This window comes from Amphiura filiformis, chromosome 7 (assembly GCF_039555335.1).
Source record: "Amphiura filiformis chromosome 7, Afil_fr2py, whole genome shotgun sequence".
Taxonomy (NCBI): Eukaryota; Metazoa; Echinodermata; class Ophiuroidea; order Amphilepidida; family Amphiuridae; genus Amphiura; species Amphiura filiformis.
In genome coordinates, this window is record NC_092634.1 from 7,155,818 (window position 1) to 7,177,488 (window position 21,671).

Below are 21,671 nucleotides of genomic sequence, written 5' to 3' on the forward strand. Positions count from 1 at the left end.
CTCATTAAATTATATTTTTGAAACGTTCCATTTTAACACATTACAAGCTGTTAATCAAATTTAAATTAAACACATTTGGCTATCTCCGTGTACTCTCCTTTTGTAGTTGTCGAATGTCTTTATTTAGCTTTCTGTAGTTTTTATTTTTGCATTATATTACCATTTTATTGACAAGTAGGCATGTTTGGGATAACTCAACCATCGATTTATGATAAAAGAACCTAGGTAAAGGTCACAACAGAAATTTATCTCAATGAACTGAATTAATTACTCACTTTGATCTTAAACCGCATTCAAAACTTACAGCTTCAAATGTAAGACGTATTTCATATCATTCAGCAGGAGTATTTGTAGTGGGTGGAGCGTACGTAACCAATCTTCCACGCAATTTATGCAAATGAGAAAGTTTCTTTTGACCATACTGAGAGTGCTAGCGCCCTCGTTATATATATTACAACATCATTGTTAGCAACCGATAAAGTGAATTACCTGCTGAACACAACCACACAAAAATAAGAGAGTCGAACACCATTTGAAGATTAGACACGGATCCTCAAATTGACAAAAGTGCACAAAATATTGGAGATAGAAAGAAGGAAGAGGCAACTACAATAGCCACACATTTTGTAAATAGTGAAAACCTTCCCAGTTTGGGAGCGGCACTTGTGTGTGTGCGAGAGAGAGAGAGGAAGGTAGCAGGCTTGTCTTAAGACAAGAACATTTTTATAAATAAACAGACACAATGAATTCAGCGATATCATGTTTGATTGTAATGGCCATTATAGCCATCTTCTCAATCGGCCTAAGTCTTGGCGCTGGGGCTGCTATATCCAGAGATGAAATCACAGACTCAGACATGGTGAGTATTCATATCTAATTATCTGTCTTCTTCACAGGTGTGCACAGGCAAGTATTTTTACATGGATTACCAAGTAACATAGTTGTAGCCAACCTGGGTGGCGGCACAAGGAAGCGAAATACTATTTTTCTAGAACAAAAATGTGTTAGACTCCGAGAGACTTGGATAACTAGTATGCTCATTTAAAAGTTATCTCGATTGTGTTTCGATACGTACCCAACTATGCACCCAATCTGGCTACGCTTCTGCACCAAATTATCGTTTCTGTTACTTTTGCTGTGAAATACTAGCTATCAACCGTAATTCTCTCATGCATATAGAAAATTATCTTTACCATTAATCGATATTGAATTCGCATCGGTATACCTTACCTTACCGACTGAAAATGAAATATTCCAAACTAATGTGACAGAATGATTTACATTATTAAACGTAGTTTTCGAGGATAACGATTTCTTTTACTATCAAAATTTTAAGAGCGCTTGAAAACGCAACTGGTTTTTTTCTGAATTTATATAGCGAAATACGTGAAGCACAAAAATTGTACTTGAGTGTTTTCAACTGTTGCGATTTGGTAGTTCAGTAGCATCCTGCGAATGGTAGTGAGCTTTGGGAAAACTTGCATTGATCATTTAATAGCGAGCGTATAGAAGAATTCAAATATCACAGATATACTTTGTAGGTCTTGTGGTTCTTGAGTTATGTTGTAAAGAGGGATGAAACCACATTACCTTTGTAAAACGTACATAACTCATTAAGAAAAATAAATTAAGCAAGTTTGCAAAGTATACGGTATAACTTGTAGACTGAACTTCTGCAAAACATCAAGGTGTTATTTTTCAATAATATATTGATTTAGACAATGAAAATCGATCTACTTGGCTGCTTCGACCAACAATACTTAGTCAATCCTTAACTCAAACTATCGTTTTAATCACTCTCAAAAGTGTTTATTTAGAGCTCTTTGTCGCATTTAAAATGCACATTTTTCATATGGCTAAACATTAACTGCGCTTAAAACAACATAACACATAACACGAAATTAGATAATTAACTTAAAGTTATCGTAATTAACTTAAAGTTATCGTAATCTATCATAACACTAGTTATGTCACCAGAGAGGTTTTCATTAAAACATATTTGTAATCCATCATTGTTGAATTATTGCTAGACTCACTTCTCCGACGCCTGGCAATTAACTCATGCTTTCTATAGCACTTCTCCGAAATTAGATAATTAACTTAAAGTTATCGTAATCTATCAAGATATAACATAACATTATTGAAATTTAATTGGCTTGAAAAGGTCATTATTATTGGACGATCAATCGATCCCACTTTAATACCTTTTAAATACTTGAAATGCCAAGTAGAACTTCTCGACAGAAAAGACACATTGTTAATTAAGTGATTTAATTGTGATTGATTTATTGTCATTTTCCATCCAGGGACACACTGCCTACTTCAAATTTATTTCAACAATGATAAAGAAATATTTCACATTTATCACATTAGTAAGACTGATGACTATGACGGTTCAAAATGTGACGAATAAGAAAAGACGTCATTTATATATAATTAAAGACCGAATTAAAAAGACTAGTTTGCGTCTGACGTCGGTGCAAAGGCGCGGCGTGATTGGTTGCTGACCTGCGCAGCCACGGCATTTTTGGTCTGGTTGACAGAACGTCACACAGAAACTAGTCATTTTAATTCGGTCTTCAATTATAAATTGAACCCTTACGAATCATCTAATCTTAACTTGTTTTACTTTTGGTGCTCATTGGGGCAATAAAGTTACATAATTAAAAAAGAGAAGAGGCTTACGCATCGTACACTGGGATAGAAACATTTAAACATCACAAACTAGCGCACGAGATCAAATTGTGATGATGCTTAAATAATACAGTTAATAGCAAAAATTACTTCTTGTTTTGTCAGTTTAGCTTTCGACATTCCGCCAACTTGATACATCTACCTCTGACTTGGGTTGAGGGCTTTGGTCCTGAAAAAAATTCCTCAAATGTGTTGTCAATTGTATGAAATATAATTGTGCTATTTGTAAATGGCTATGAAATATTGAGTAAAGTGTGATTCATGTTTGGGATGTTTCTACCGTTTGATGTTCCGAAAACCTGACGTGAGCGACAAAACTGTTGCAACGATTACCAGCAATAATAATATATGAAGTGGATCTAAACATTGAGTACATGAGAGTATTTGTTTATATCATACAGTATTTGGATGCAGTCCGTTAATAAAGAAATAATACCTGTAATATCCTGAAGCAATCGCCGTGACCAAAATGGAAACTGAAATTAATGAATGTTTAATATTTGTGGCAATTAATCATGATAATATTGATGGTTATATGCTCCGGTTTATTGTTAGGTTTTGTATTATTTATTACCATAAAAATAATAAGCTGCGGTGGAAGACTTTCCGTTATTTTTTTAACGATCAGAACTCGTTAGTAATATTGTCTGTGGTAATATCAATGAAAATATAAGTCACAGACAGACAACACGTTAAGTAGATTAAATATACATAGATATACATTAAAAACGCACTTATAAAAGGATATTTTACTGCAGGCATTGGGAGAATGCTTTTTAATGAGTAAAATGATACCATGATCGATAGATCGGTATAGTAAAATAGCTTTGCAGTAAAGAAGAGTACCGCTCATATTTTATACAAAAAATATTCCATCACTACGACTTAACATCAAAACTTACTTTTTCGCATTTATAATAATTTCAAACTTACGCAAGTATATTTTTTCAAAGGATATTATGGAGAAGTGAAGCTTTGATATGCAGACTATATAAACACGTGATAAACATTTTTTTCCCGTTTCGTTCGTGGAAAATTGAAAGTCAAACACCTTAATTCCTTAATTGATTCTAATTTTGCCATTACAAAAAGCTCTATGTTGGATTATGTGACTTCAAATGTTTATCGATCCAAAGATATACGTAGAACCCAAAATTTGGAAGAGGTAGCTGAAACAAATTATAAGTCGCTTATATATTAAATTTAACTTAGATAGGGGAAAACATAAAACATAAAACTTTGAACAAACTATTATTGTGAAACGGCAACATTCAAGCAAATCAGACTAACATCATATTTTGGTATCCAATGGGCTCTAGCATTAGGGATGTAAGATAAATATCACCCACAGATAAGCCAAAAAATTAAGGTACTAGTTGTGTTCACCCCTGTATATCCTATATAAAGAAAAATGTGTCAAAAATTGAAACAAGCAGTCAATACCTGTACTATTTAGCTCTGATTTAAGACCTCATTTGTTGAAAATTAAAGAAACGGTGCGAAAAACCTAATAAAGAAACGAAATCAAAAGTTGCACTTTTGTGTTCAAATCAATGAAACCACGTCGCTAATTTTAACGTGTTAATCAATGGAAGCACGGCGCTGGTTCTCTTGTTCGTGAACGCATTGTGTGCAAATCAATGGGGCACGCAATGGAGCAAACTGCAACTTTTACATTGGCATCTTCCTTGGGTTTTTGGATCGTCATATCTTTATTTCTTGAACAATTTTAACAAACGAGGTCTTAAATTCGAGCTAAAAGATTCAGCTATTGGCTGCTGGTTCCAATTATGACAGATCTTTGTTTACGATATGCAAGGGGTGAACATAACTGGTACCTTGAATTTTTTGGCTTACTATAGTGCAAGTAAAATGCAACGCATTTAAGGCCATTGAATTTCCATTCATCATTACCCGCCAAACTATCCAAATGAGCCTTTTATTACCCATACTTCTCAAGATGTCTGCCCGGTGGCAACATGTAGGAAAGAAGGTCGTGTTGACTTTATATCTAGATCTGGGCAAGATGTGGATCTCTGGGCAACAATGAAGGTAATAATATAGGTAACTCAGATATTCCAAAATACTCTTCTATATCAATCTATCACAACGTTAATTTTGGTTTCCACGACCTATAGATTAGTTGTGAGTCTATTACAAAGTCATTTATTGGTATCTGTGACTTTTGCTGACAAATCAACTTTTTCCGCCTGTATAGTTGAAATTGTTACCTAAATTTGTCTGGTATGAAGCATTCACCATTGTGAATAATGACACACGAAGTGCTAAAAACGATGAGACATTGACAAACAAAGGAACGAAACATTGACAAGGTTATTATAAGTCTGATAGCCTCTGTTGTTTCTTTTCTTCGTTTGTGGCCTTAGTATGGAATCAAATAATGGACAATGAATGTTCAATCTTGAGTATGCAATAAATGACAACGCTCAAAGTATCAACATGAATTATTAGAAAGCTTTAAAGCACAATACGCTTTTCTTATTATAGATGTAAAATTTTATGACAAAATGTATGCGTGATATTGTGTAATAAATTTATATAGTATTTATTTGTGAATAAAGGCATTTTCCTTGACAATACTTGACAATAAAGATATAAAAAAGGATATGCAAAATCATAATATATCTCGTTTTTTGTTGCTCTCGAGACAAATAATTTCCGATATTGGAAAATATTACGTTCTGCACTGACACGGCTATTATTTGAATATAAGTCATCATATAGAATTGTTCACGTATGTAATTTGATGTTTCATCATATGATTTCATTTTATTCTTAATATTTTTCAATGAATTTTGATTGACCTACATTTGCCGTTATAAACGACCCCAGTGCCCAATGTTTAAACCACTTTTGATCATGTTTCATCAAACATCGTGTAGCTACATTTATTTGGCTCATTCTCGATCAAACGTTTAGCAACATTTTTGCCAATAGCGAATCACGCACATCGTTTAAAGCATATCACGCTTTGCCGTGTGTTTAATGCTCTGTCTCGCTTGCCAATCGCAGAGAAAAAAAAACAGGTTTTACTGTACAAGCTATATTTTAACAGATTTTACCCAAAAGCAAATAACTAATAGAATCCTAAAAGTGGGATACATTCAATGTGTCTTTCGCATATGTTCATTATCAAATATTTAACAACAAATATCTGATTTTTTGTACTATAACGAGCTATAACACGCCTGATAACGAGCGAGAGTTAAAACTAAACCAGAGCCATCGGGAATATAATGGGTTAAGCCAGCCTGATAGTCCCTGCGAGAGGAATCGACAATTAGATTAACACTCATTTACAGCTACATGATCGCTTACATCAAGGGAATTGGCTTTCAAAATAATCCCATTTACAGAAATGGAGTGGTAACAAATTGCTATGGTGCTGTCAGACTACGGCACGTTCTTTTGGCTGCTAATGACATAGCGAAGGTCCTGTGTAAACAGGTAACCCGGGTGCTGGGATATCGGCATACAATCAGCGCTTAGAACAATACAATAACTAAAATGAAAGGTTAACATTAAACTGATAGTTTGTTAAAAGGCGGAGTGTGGACAATTTTAGTAGGATATTTTTATGGTGGTAAGGATATTATTATAGATAATATTATTAAAAAATACAATACTTGTTTAATGGTAATGTAACCATAACTATAGAAAACTATGTGTATTGAAACCGGAGAAATATGATTATAAGAACACACAGGTTGCGCGTTGCTACAATCGGTGTGTTACAATAATAATGCTGTTATTTTCTCATTGAAATATTACACTAAATTGAAGACCTGAGCGCAAGAAGACCGTAAGTCCACTTGGCCCCTCAACATGTATACACTAAATTTACGTATAGTTTCTTAGGGTTTTATAATGTTTAATACATGTTCCAGGGAGAAAACATCATGAAAGGTTGTGAAAGATTTGTTTTGGCCCTTGAACATGTATAAAACATTAACAAACTATACGAAACTATACGCAACTTTAGTGTATACATGTTGAGGGGCCAAGTGGACTTACGGTCTTCTTGTGCTCAGGTCTTCAATTAGAAAACCAAGCCCTAAAGCATGTGATCCTTATTCCAGTTTTGATCCACTAATTTGACAACGATGTCAATTAAATTTAATTAATCGTAGCACAATGAAAAAGAATGACCATATTCTGCGCGCATTTGCTAAGTCAGCTCGACTTAATTGGGTAGCGCATACAGTTATAACCAAGAAAAGAGCTTTTTTTTTTACTAGTCATTGTTTTTATTAATGGTGTGCTTGCGGCTTAGTTAAAATGATTACTAGATATTGCTGCATCATTCAGACGCACTTATTGTTCACACAAGTGTGGGTGTATATGTGATCAAGCGAAATGAGTCTGAAGTCGGACATATTCAATTTTCAGTTCCTTATAGTATAGGAATGTAGACAGCATTTATAAAGCTATATTTTGCAGAAAACCCTATTGAATTTGGAAAATCAGTTCGAAAGATATGAGCAGTTAAAGATTTTCCAAAACAAAAGGAAATACTTCCTTTGTTTGGCTATATCGCAAAATCAATATTCCCGACTGATTTTGCTTGATCACATGACATATGATCACGTTTTGGTAACTTGATATGCGTGTGTCTATCTATAATGTGTATTTGTGTCTTAAATCACTTCATGTACCAGGTGATACCATTCTTTCAAATGACTACAGCCATAGTATAATGCTAACCAAAAATAGCAAATCCTTTTCCTATTCCATTTAGGAAGCTTTCTTGTCGCCCACCATATTTTTGTTGAAACATACTAAATTTTCTCCCCAATACTGCCAATACTTGTGGTCATCTGTGTTGTCACGAGAAATCAGTATCTGGTAATCAAATATGACCTGTAAAAAGCATCCGACACACGCAGTCAATAAAATATAGCCCACTTTGGACAAGATAAGACTAGATACTCACGACGATATGTGAAAGTAGTTCACCCAATCTATTTGGTGACACAAGCAGATTTCTAAGCCACGGATATACCAATTATTGTTATTATGGTACAACATATGTTCGTTACAATTTCCACGACTGCATGCTTTGAGGGTTATTGTAACAATTTGTTTTTATTTCACGTTGATATCGAGCTTCTTTGATTGGCGCAAGAAATATTAAATTTGATGCATGTTTATTAGCAGCATGAATGGGTTGTCATAATTGTCAAATTTAATCGGATCGATAAATATTTTTACGTGTGGTTGCATCTGTAGTGTTCTAAATCGCGTCGGAAGGTTAATAGGTAATTATAAAACTGTAAGTGCAGCAAACAATATGGAAAGATTAAGGGTATACGAGGTATTGTTGGTCGAAGCAGCCAAAAAAAATCGATTTTCATTATCTGAATCAATATATTATTAAAAAATAACACTTTGGTGTTTTGCAAAAGTTCATTCTACAAATCATATACTTTGAAAAGTTGCTTAATGTATTGTTGTTAATGAGTTATGTACGTTTTACAAAAGTGTTGCTGTTTCAGCCTTCTTTACAACATAATTCAAGAACCACATGACCTACAAAGCTTTATCTGTGATATTTTCTACATGCTCGCTATGAATTGAGCAATGCAATTTTTGCTAAAGCGCACTACCATTCGCACGATGCTGTGAACTACTTTTTGTTTGCTGCTTCGACCAACAATACATCGTATACCCTTAAGTATGAGCTATTTTCTTTAAATACATGTATAACTAATAGGACCTATTTTGTGAACAAAATTTTGACAAGTTTAAATTAACGGTGCGATAAAACGCATAACGGGCCATTAAAAGCTGCTATTGATTGATGGGGGTAACAGAGTTGTGAAATCAATTAGGAGAAAGTAATGTAAGTTGACAAAATGAGCAATAAATGTGCTACTGGGATAAATTGGGTTGATGAGACGGGACACATTACATGGTTTGGAAGTGGACGGAAGGCAAAAGTGCAGTTTCAGTGGATACCAACTTAGAACGGCTTGATAGCATGCCTTTCAATTCAACACTATGATAATAATGATAATGATTGTATTACTGTATCATTATATTACAATATATATCATTAATCAAGGACTGTATGTGCAATTGGTCTACCCAGATGCATGCTCGCTTTTTCAGGTTTTCTCCTGGATCTTCGATTTCCTCCTGCTTTCAAAGTCGGTGATTAGTTGTTTTGGTTATCAAAAATTACCCAATGTTCTTTGGGGAGCTGCACAGATAATGATGTTACCTTGTACCTTGTAGAAATTCTCCCCGTAGACCTCCTCGTGGAAGTGTAACACAGGGCTGACGAGAGTGTGGGGCGCTAATGTTTACTTCTGGTCGTTGTCGTTGAGATCTGGTCCACTTCTGAAATAGCTTGTTTAAAGGGTTCAGTTGTTTTGATGTCTACAGTCGATTGGGGTAATTGGTTCCAAGATGAAATTGTAAGGGGGAAAAATTATGTAGCGAACTGGCTTATTGTGATGAAATTAGAGTTGCTCTGGTATTGTTCGTTGTGCGTCCGTCTTGGTCTGTCAACTTTCTTGGTGGTGTATCTATTCAATTCAAAAGCACATAAACGTTGCTTTTCACGTCTCTGCTCCAAAGTGTTCCAATTTAAGGTATGAAGCATATTGTTCACACTTGATTTTCTTCCATAGTCTCCTAAGACAAAGCGTGCAGCGCGTCTTTGCACCATTTCGAGGAGTTTTGTGTTTTCTTTTGTGACAGGATTACATGCTATCGAGGCATACTCGAGGTGTGGTCTAACCACGGTTAGATACAGCTTCTCTTTAACACCTTTGGAGCAGTTATAAAAGTTCCTCCTGATGAAATTGAGCACTTTTGTTGCCTTAGTAGAAGCATGTTTTGTCTGCTTGTTCCACTTGAGATTGTTTTCAATATGCACTCCTAAATACTGATGATTTGTAACTTCTTGAAGATGTTCCCCCATCATGGTGTAGTGTGCACTCCCTGGAGTTCTTTGTCTTGATATTCTCATGACATTGCATTTTGCGGCATTGAACTTCATGTCCCATTTATCAGTTACTATCTGAGTGCGGATAGATTTGCGCCGGGTTCGGCTGCAACCGGCCTAGTTGATGAGATCTGATTCTGATTATTTACCAATGGCATCGGAATTTGAACGCTTTGAAATCTCTTGAAAAATTCGCTATATAAACTTAACATTTACTATTACGATTTACTATTATTATAATAGTATTGGGAGACCACAAAGTCAATCAGAGTGCAAGTGGATAAAGTGGGCGTTCGATCGTTTCAGTACACCAACCTCATTTAATATTTTCTGCTTGAGCTACTCAATCTTGTACATCTAACCAATCGAAAGAATGGATTGCCTCAAACAAATACAAACGAATCAGTCTATACTGATCTGTCTTTCAGCTCCACAAAAAAGCGTTTCACACTATTTCGGGCCAACCATGGGACTTGGCAACCAGACGTTGGAACTTACAATACGAAATAGGAAAACTGAAACGGAAAATTTTGTTATACAGTATGAACAAGCTTAAAAAAATACACTGTAAATATCTGTCGACTGCTATGAATTTTCGAGGGAGGGTGAGCAGATTGACATTCTCAATCTACACGATAAGTTTTCCATTATTTTACAGATTCTTTTTGCATCCAATAAAAGCTCATATCATTCTCAAGTCCCTACTATCCCACGACCACCACAATGATGATGCACAACCACAACAGCACACTGTTCAATGCTACATTGTGACGTAGTTCGTGCTTAATATCCAAACTATTCGAACACTTCAACTCAAAATATGGAATCAGATAGATGTAAGGAATAACACATACGTAAATACGGCCTTCAGTTTATATAACAAAAATTAACAAAAAAACTTGAATATTTTGATATACCCGCACCCGCACCCACGAGCTTGCTCCACGCGTGTTGCCCCACAACTTTATTTTAGGTTTTTTACTGATGCCCCTCTTAATCTTGTCTCTGGCCCACTTGTCCTGTCTCTTGCCTTTTAATAATAGGTTGTTTGTTCTTACATGATCACATTTGACTGTCATCAGTGGGCTTGTGATCGGATACACAACTTTGCTTTGTATGTAATTGGTTTGAAAATTATGGCATTTGTCATTTATACTATGTATTTTTGAAGTTGTGAAATAAATGTTTCTTGAATTGAATTGAATTGAATTGAATACGAAAATCTAAGTTAAAAATAGCTGAAAAATATATGTGAATATTAGTGTGATAGCTGTTGGCATTGCCCAGGTCTAGAATTGAACATTATATCATGTTTTGTTAGAAAAATTAATAAATGATCATATCAAACAACAGTGTTATGCACCCGTCCCTGTCTAAAACAAAGTACAGATCGCAAAAGACTTAAGGTACCAATTATTGTTGCCCCTGTATATCCTACACAATTAGAACCAGCAGCTAATAGCTGCATCACTTAGCTTGGATTTAAGACCACATTTGTTGAAATTGGTAAAGACACGGGGGTCCAAAATCCCAAGAAAGATGCAAAATCAGACTTGCATTTTGTTCCATTGCATGCTCTAATGATTTGTACACAAATAGCGCCGTACTTTCCAATGGAGCATTAAAGTGCAACTTTTGATTTCTTTCCTTCCTTGGGTTTAAGATCACCGTTCGCGTTTTTTTTAAATTCTCAACCGATTTCAACAAATGAGGTCTCAAATCAGAGCTAAAAAACGCATGTTATTATTTAGGATGTACAGAAGGGAACATAAGTGGTACCTTAATTCTTCTATGGCCTATCGTACAGCATCATTAAATCAGGAACATAATTTGATCAATTAAGCATACAAAGAAATCTACAACATTTTGTACACGGATCAGAGCCATCTTAGTTAATGAGATATTGTCTATACACTCTCTCCATGTACCAATTGGTACCGTCCTGTCAAATTACCATAATCATTGCGTAAGCAAAAAAACAAACTAAGCAACCTCTCTTTCTATTACGCCCAGGAAGTTTACTTGTCACCTATCGTGAATTTTTGAAACGTACCGAATTTGACTTGCTCCCCAATTATGCAAATAATTGTGGTCATCTGCGTTGTTATAATGGTAAGGCAATAATCGCATTCTGAATTACCACGAGGAAACAGCATCAGGGAATCAGAAATGGCATGTAAAAATCATCCGACAAACGCAGTCAATAAAATATAGCCCACTTTGATAAAGATAAGACTAGATACTCGCTACGATATGTGAAAGTAGTTCACCCAATCTATTTGGGGACATAAGCCGATTTCTAAGCCTCGGATATAACAATTATTATTATTATGGTACAACATGTTCGTTACCATTTCCACCACTGCATGCTTTCAGGGTTATTGTAACAATTTGTTTTTATTTTATATTAATCTACTGTCTATACAGACGATAGCGCAAGAAATAATGTATTTTAAGCATTAGAAGCACACATAGCTTGTCATAATTGTGTTTGTCAAAATATGATTAGTCATATTGATATGTGGTTCTAGCTGTAGTGTTCGAAAGAGCGTTGGAAGGTTAATCTTCTTCTTTTTTTCGTATGTACAACATACACAAAAGTGCAGTTGTACTGGGTTGCATTTTTCTACAGATACAACAATATGCTAGGTATCGCTACGTGGACGCTTTTAATGACCCCTGAGGACTGGGGCATTTGCATCTAACCATTATGGGGTGACCAGCACGTAAATATACCCCACTCCCACTACGTGGAAGTTAGTACTGGGTTACGTCGTTAGCAATTAGGTCAATAAGTAGGTTAATAAGCAATTATTGTAATTCTCTACTTCAACAACAAGGGACGATTAAAGTTACGACTTATTTGAATAGAAATCTTATCATATTGGACTAATTCGGCAAACCATAAACACTTTAAAACCATGTGAGCTTTAAAATACCTAGCGCAAACTTTTTACTGCTTCATTTCCTAGTAGCATCTTAATTATTGCAATCAAAAGTTAGACTTTGGGGGATTATAACAAACGTACGATTCCTAAGTAACAACAACAATATTCCGCCCTGTTTAAAACAAATTAGTAAAATGAAATTAAAACAGAAACACCGAAACCCAATTTGATAAATAGAAAATAAATAGAAAAGCCACCTTTATACAAGTTTAAAGATACCATGTGAATTCATGATATATACTGTCTATCTCAGCTGGTAGCATCCTTTTAAATTACCACAATCATTGCATAATCAAAAACAAATTAGGGCATTTTTTTCTATAACGACCAGGAAGTTTGCTTGTCACACATCTTGCATTGCTGAATTGTACTGAATTTGACTTCCTCCCCCAATACGTGTGGTCATCTGCGTTGTTATCATGGTAAAGACAATTATCGCATCCGAGTTGTGACGAGAAAATAGTATCAGGTAATCAGAAACAACCGACAAAAAGCTTCTGACACACGCAGTCAACAAAAGATAGCCCACTTTGTACAAGATAAGACAAGATACTCAGAACGATAAGTGAAAGTAGTTCACCCAATCTATCTAGTGACACACGCGTCGGATTTCAAAGCCACGAATATACCAATTTTTGTTATCATTGTTATAGCAGGTTCGTTTCAATGGGATATTCCATTTAAAATCCACACTACTCCTGTGGAAGATTTTGGAAATATTTGCCACGGGGAAGTATGAATTTCAGATTGAAGGAACACATTAGGCAGCTCTATTTGGATTTCATACCCCCTCTGAGAAATATATAACCTGAATCTTCCACAGTTACTCCCCCTGTGTGGCAGATATTCCCAACATCTTCTACAGAAGTATTGTGGATTTTAAATGGAATAGCCCAATCTGTACCATTGGATACTTTGAGGGTTATTGTAACTATATTTTTTATTTGACGTTTTTATTCCTGTCTGTTCGATGAGGGCAAGAAAATATTGTTTTTGATGTAGAAGCATGAATAGGTTGTCATAATTGTGTTTGTCAATATGATCAGATCGATCGGTCATTTTCACGTGTGGATGAACCTGTAGCATCGTAAAAGGCAAGGCTGATAAGCAATTGCAATTCTCTTCTTGACTTTTACAATTTGTGTAAAAATAAACCAGTTTCAAATCATACGAGCTTTAAAATACCTAGCAAACTATTGTTGGTATACTGATTTATTCCAAGTAGCATCTTGAATGTAGTCAAAAGCTGTGCTTTGAAGCAATATAATTTAACTATTTAAGAATAGAATCAAAGAATCTGATCTACCAGATGTTTTTCAGGTTGTTGAAGAAGACGAAATCACCAAGCTACCCGATGTCGATAAATATTAATAAACACAGTACTTACACCCAAATCGTCTTGAATTAAGCAATAGCGACTCACTACAGAAGACACGTGACGTCATATTTATGTGTGTTTGCGTTGTGTTAACCATCATTGCGATACAGTACATTTATTCCATTCGTGATTCCCATTAAAACCTTTAACAACGGTGCCATAAAACACATAATAGGCCATTGGAAGTCGTTATTGATTTATGGGGTTATAGAGTTGTGGAATCAATTAAGAGAAAGTAATGTAACTTGACTTGTCTCGCCCACCATTACAAAAAGAGCAATCAATGTGTTACTGCGGTAAATTGGTTTGATGAAATCAGACATAGTACATAATTTGGAAGTGGATAGAAGTGCAGTTCCCGGTATGACTATGTGGATGAAAACTACCAGCAATATAAATATGTTGGTGTATTAATAATTGTTATGAAAAAAATATCCTGATAAGCGCTTTGTAGTGTTCATCGTAAGCAAAGCCCTCTATACCTTTACGTGAAATGTACGGAAATAAACGGGTTGAAGTGTTTAAAAATGTTGTAATTTTATCCGGTTAACAGAACATAAATGCAAATTTGACAATATTTTTGCCAAACATTTTTTCTACAAAAAAAAAGTAGCCCGTTTTCGATGGTTTACAAATCCCAACTTTTTTTTACTGAAAAGTCGGGGATGAAGCGAAACACCTATACCCCTTTAATCTCTACTTATTTGAATTATTACTACTTTATTATTGTTGTTCACTTGTTTCACGATTTAGACATTTGTTCGTGTTATTCATCATGATTTCTGTTAGTAAACATGGTAAAGGGACAGTTTATAAGTCTTAACCAACGTAAGTCTTAAATATGCAAATTAGGTTTCAAATACATAGTTCTATAATAATGACACACATTTCTAAAGAACCAAATAGTGGTGACCTCTACATTTAAGCCTTTTGAATAATTAGAACACACGTACAATCCCTTTGAATATTATTTTCTAAACAAAATTAGGAAAGCAAAATTAAAGCAGAGACACAATTTGACGAACTAAATACTACTTTAAGAACACAGGAAAGTATCTTAATCAAGCGGGGTAAAGAAGCCGTACGAACTCATGAATATTTTCTAAATACGAAAATGCGGAACGGCTTGACTCTAGCAGAATTTGTGATGGAAATGCGGTCGATGTTATTCCACAACTTAGGACTGAGAATTAAATGGATTTTTCACAAAACGTTTTCTCTGTACAAAGAAGCTTATAGTTCCAATTGTGAATTTACTTATGGAATATGTCATCAAATTCATCTAGTAGGAGGCCGGTATTGTGACCAAATAACACATATCTTTTACACTTAGCACGTTGTATTAATAACAAGTGGAATTGTATACTGCCTCTGTGGCTACTTACTTAACACTTCGTGCCCTTTTCTGAATTTTGACAATTTTGTTGATATATGCGACGGATGCACTGCCCAAGGATATAAGATATCATAGTTTATTCAAGAATGAGTGTATAATACAGTGACAGTGTGTTAAGTATCATCAGGAGGGAAGTTCTTAAGCTTTTTGATTACCTCATGATTTCTAGAACATGTTTGTTAACCCTCGTCCTGCTGAACAATATTTGTAACACTACAAATGGGGCTACCACCACTCTATATTTTTCTATATTAAATGTCATAATACTGTTTTATTTATTACCAACGTATAAGGGTCTCCTATATCCAGTGATAGCAAAATTAGTAAAGAATTTTCCACCTAATGTCGCTATGACATCATAGTGTTAGCGCACCCTTGCAATATTGGGAGATACTGGATACGTACAATAGCAAAATCGATTTTTGGCTAAACATTCAACGAACATGCCGGGGTTTCTGCTAAACATAACAAATTTGACTATTTTAATCTACCACGTTTAGCGTCCATATAATTATCTGAGAACAATTTCACAAGAGTCACAAGAGCACATTAGTTTTCATGGGTCTTACTTTAGAAACCTATGGTGGGCCTCACCAACCTCCCTAATGTTCTAATTTGATGGTCGGTCCTACTCCGTTTAAGATGATGAGTTCACAGCAATGAGCACAAAGGATGGATCTAGAACTACGATTAGCTTACGTTATTTGGGTGTAAACCCAAGCGTTTCAGTATGTCGGACGAAAACCGTAGGGTTGTTACAGCTCATCCATTTCATTCTTTTCCCCTTATTCTTTCCCGTTCCTTTGTATTAAATAGGACAATGATTAATATATTGGCCCAATTCAATACCAATCCAAGAAACCAGATAATTATTACTTTGTCCTTGAAGCAGTAGTTAAAGAAGACTGAGTATAATTATACTTTCAACTATTACGATATCCGTAAAGTAAGACTCCTCCAGGTTGAAAGATATTTTGTAAAATGTTAACAATTTGGTGACTTAACAACTATTCAAAACCTTTTTAATATTATCATAACTACTTTTTGATAAAAAATACATTTTGCATTATTCTTATTTGACCATTGCCGTCTATCATAGCGTAACAACATGAATACCATTACACGCACGGCAGATATGCTTTGGCATTTTTAATCAAAAGCAAAATAAAATACTTTGAAATCGAATCAATGTTTTAACAATGTTTTAATGTTATATCAAGACAGTTTAAAAACCGTCTTGATATAAATCGTGTGGTTTCTAACACCATCGGCAAATACCATATTAAATGTAGGATGGGGTGACCTTGCGAGCAATGCAATTAAATAACGTTATTAAAAATCATTCGAAGTGAGAGCACTTTTCCTCGGATCGCTACAGATTTAGGTGAAATCAATTCCCCGTTGTTTATTTTTCTGAAAATAGCAAATAGCAGTCAGTTAAACGTCAATGCCAACAGAGTTTCCAGTAATTATATGATCCCTATGAATGAAAGAAGCAAAATCTTTGGAATAATAAATGATTCATGTGATCTAATGGTGGTAAATGAAAGAATATCAAGTTCCAGTCTACAAATTACTCAATACACTGTCTGGTTATACAACATGTACAAGTTTTTTGACCTAAACCTTCATATATCGTATACCCAGCAAACACAAAACGTTTTCGACATCATTCGCAAAAAGTTAGAAAAGGTTGTCAGAAAACTTTTAAATGTCGGGTTATATAAAGGGTATATTAAGAATATAAAACGTTTTCATAACCTTAAAAACATTTTTTGATAATCTACTGCTCTGCAAACAAAAATGTTTTACAGAAAACGTTTAAATGTCGGGTTATATAAAGGGTATAAAAACGTTTTAATAACATTCCAAAAACATTCTTGAAAACTTGATACAAAACATTCTAAACAGAATGTTTTTTTGGGTTTGAAAAAATATCTTACAAAATATGTTTGCCCAAAATATTTTCAATAACGTTTTAAAAACCTTGACCTTTATATAACCCGACATTTAAATGTTATTTAAATTTTTGAACAAAAAAAAAAAACAAAAAACAAAAACATTTTAAGAACATTTCTGTGTTTGCTGGTTCAAATAGTTTAACATAATGTTATTTAAGTATTGACACAATAATTGGCAAAAATGTTTGCAAAAATAGTTTACAATAACAGTGTTTGAAAACATTTACAAATATTTTTGTAGTGTGTTTTCATACAAAACGTTTTAAAACGTTATCATGACCTTTATATAACCCGACATTTTAATGTTAGTAAAACGTTTTTACCTAAACCAAAACCCAAAATATAACTTCTTTAAAACGTTTTTGTGTTTGCTGGGTAGTGGCCCATACTGTTTGCGGAATGCAATACATTATGTTTTTAAATAAAACATAGTAATGATACAATATTCATCGCTGTCTTCAACGCACCATAACGCATTCCACTCAAGTAATGTCGCATTAACAGTATCACGTTCTGTTTATTGTTTTCACACATTTTTATCTATTAGCGACTGCTTGCTTAACAAGTGTATAATTTTGATAGGTTACCAAAGGGCAAACTGTATTAATTGGAGAAATAATTAGTTTGTTGCGAGTGTCCTTTTTGTACGTGAAAGCCTTTTAGTATGTCTATGTCAAATAAGAAATTCCCTTAAAGATGTATATACTAAATTTGTATCTTGTAAATTACAGCAAGTTTGAAACATGTTAATTATTTTATCATTTTTGTGACACCCTTTAACGATAAAACACTTAAGAAATTAAAATTGTAATGACTACACGTACCTCCACATGATCCATTGTCACTTGGAAGACGACACCTGATTAATATAAGTTATCGTGATGATACATGAATTATTTCATCAATTTTACTCACCAATAGTTTTTTAATCAAGTACATCGTGGTTTTTCATTTACATCTTCTCGTTATTTTGATACAAATTTTCCAATAACGGCACGTAATTCAGTGTAGGTTTGTGCGTTCACAGTAAGCAACAACATCAATGATGGAATCATATTGAAATGAAAAAATTAAATGGGTTATGGCTGCCTTAAAAAAGAAACACCTTAATATTGTGACAAAAACGGCGATAAATTTAGGAAAATTGCTTTAAACATCAATAATCCATTTATGCAATAGAAAGTAAACGCTGTACGTTATGTTTGCGACTAGAAGCGATTCGTTTTTTAATTTAAATTAAAGAAATATAATTTTCGCTTTGACCAAGAAAAGTTTTCTATCATGTCTATTGAGATTTTCTTTTTAAATGAAAATTTAAAAGCGGAAACAAGATTTGTAATTTTAAAAACATATTTTTAAGTGCTATACATTTATTTTCCGACTTTCAAGCCTCAACTAAAATGAATAGAAAGCCAAATTAATAAATTAAGATATCATCAGGTTTGTTCTGCCACGAAAAATAATTAAAAAGCAAACAAACAAAAACCCAAATTGTACACTCAAAATATTTCAACTACTCCAAAGTAATTCAAACCTCTTAAATGAGGAATCACTTGGACTTTTAAAAGAAATCAGCACCTCTGTGATTTCTTTGAAGAAGCTATAGGACTTACGTATATCAAATATTTCATTTGTCAATTTTCTGTATTGGCGTCAGCATAGACCTTAATCTTTACATCAGTGACACCCATATCTAATGAATTGGAAGTGAGCGATTCTTAACATTGGTGAGGTATCGGCGGTAATAGAACAAGGCTGGGTAGTCTTTTATCAACTATTGCATTGAATAAATTGCTATCGGCTATTCCATTAGAAATACATACACCCCCTATGTGAAACGTGACCTTAATCTCCCATACAGGGAGTGTAGATCTCAAATGGAGTCTCCATATCTGGTAATCACATTTGAAATTCACACTCCCTGTGTGGATGATTAGGGTTAAGTCTTCCATAGGGGGTACTGGATTTCAACTGGAATAGCCTATATAGCAGAGGCGAATGAACAACGTGATCCATCAATAAGGCGTGCCTCATAGCTCAAAGTACATTCCATTCAAAGTCAGACCTTTATTATATTTTTCTTATATGTAATGGCCAGTTTTTGTGTAGAATTGAGTGCATTACAATTTGAAGATGAAAAAGATGAAATGAAAATTCTATATCTCGGATCTGGTTAGAAATTGGTTTCTGATATTCAGAGGAAGTCAGAATGTTTGATCAATGATACCGCGGATAATGTCAACATGAATAGTGTCATAGTACATTGCAAAGGTAACAATCTGAATAGGAATGCAGGTCATGTCTACTTAAAGCTGTCTGATGATGAGAACCATATATATATATCTAAGTAGATAAATGAATGTGTTTTTCAAATGAACCACAAACCATATTTTCACATTCTGAACTAGACCCCATAATTAATATTATCCGGGTTTTTCCAGGTGTTATCAAACTAATACCAACTATGGCTTGATCAGCTCGTAATCAATGGGCCTTATAACATCGCGGATTAATATATATATAATTGTCTTGTGATATCTCGCCAGAAGCATCACGAATTATCAATTTGGGTTCTATACTTTGTGTACTATCTTTAATATGCACATTATAGACCAGATAAGTAATCTACACCAGGCACAAAAAGAAACTCGTTAGTTATATTCATCCTTGCTGTTCAATAACTTGATAAATTTGGATTATTCTGAAATATACATTTTGTTAATGGGACTTTTCTTTCTCATTTGACACCCTGTTCGTGAACATTGAGCAAGAATTGACCAAGATATGCGCCTCCAAACTCTCAAACCCCAAAATGAAAAGTTGCAATTTTAACGATTCAATTGTGCCTGTTACACTGTGTGCTTTATTGATTGGCCCGTGGTGCTTGTGTGCAATACAACGATGCGTTCCCATTGAAAATCGTTGAAAATGCAACTTTTGCTTTTGGTGTTTGAGGCTTTGGAGGCGCATATCCTGGTCACGAACAGGGTGTCAAATGAGAAAGCAAAGTCCAATTAACAAAATGTATATTTCAGAATTAACAAGTTATTGAACAGCAAGGATGAATATAACTGACGAGTTTCATTTTGTGCCTGGTGTATATATCACCCCTAACGTGGGTCTACTTTTCGGCGTAGTGGTAAAACTCTAAAATTTCCCTCCCGCCCACTACGAGCTGATCAAACCATATAACAAAAACAGACTGACTGAAACAAACAATGCATTCCGTAGTCAACCCATTTCCTGCACTTACCAAAAAAAAAAAAAAAAAAAAGACAGAAAAGAAAAGAAAAGAAAAACAATAACATCAATCCAACCAAGAACACCTAAGTGATGGATTTAATCATGTTTTTACTTCATCTGTTTACTTACCAGTCTCCATGGGTTTCTCATTTTGAACAAATTTAATTAAATCACAGATAATACCAACAATGCCTTCACAATTTGTGGTTTTCAAAGCTCTACCAATTTTACAAGCCTTGGTGTATAATATGGCGTTCATTAATGAACACAATATCACAAGTAGAACAAAATAATCATCTGCTCATTACCGCTGATACATTTATGTAAAAACAATTGGGCTTAAAGGCATCGCTCGACACCCCCAAGAAAATCAACAACAAAAAAAGACAAAAAAAAACAACCCGAAAACCAAACAGATGTTGAAGCGAGGGTCTCAATAGGTAGTGTATATTGGGTGGTCTAGGGGTAAATCAAACCTATTGTCGTGTGCTTAAGGTGAAATTTACACCTGCATATTTTCTAAGGAAATGAGGAATTAACATGTCTGTGTCTAAGCAAATCACATGTCCTTTTCAAACCGGACAATACTGATGCTTCAAATTTGGCAAAGGTGAAACAGGGCTTCAATAAATACGCAGAATAATTAGTCTTTTTTTGTAACATAACAGGTTCTCCTGTTAAAAACAAATTATATTTTATCGCACAAATACAAAATTACACCAAATAAACTAATTTCCGCAGTGAAATCAAGCACATAAAAATTACATTTAGGCTTCATTTGCAGAAAGTACTAAAATGCGTCAAGAAAATTGTATGGGGATTTATGGGAATAGTGGATTGAACGACAAAATTGTTCCATAGGTGACAGGGCTTTTCTATAACAGGATCAAGACTTTAGAATACCCTCCATCTTCTCTTCAGAGAGGACTCTTTTCTTGCAATTTACAAGAAAAAATGTTAATTTTCTTTCGCTTTGTTCTAAGTGGTATGTATGTTCCTATCTTTATTCCTCTGATAAAGTGCAATACAAAGTTTGCTCAAAACGTGGCCCGAAAAGTATGATAATTTTAAACACATA

General features: G+C 34.3%; 1 protein-coding gene across 1 annotated transcript in view; it reads left to right on the top strand.

The window, feature by feature from the left end:
- The first annotated feature begins 459 nt into the window (after positions 1-459).
- LOC140156689 (uncharacterized) overlaps positions 460-21,671 on the top strand; it is a 58,310-nt gene continuing 37,098 nt past the window's right edge. The window contains exon 1 of the mRNA XM_072179625.1: positions 460-859. Within this exon, the coding sequence (XP_072035726.1) occupies positions 743-859 (117 nt within the window). The 5' untranslated portion in view covers positions 460-742. The remainder of the gene's footprint in view (positions 860-21,671) is intronic.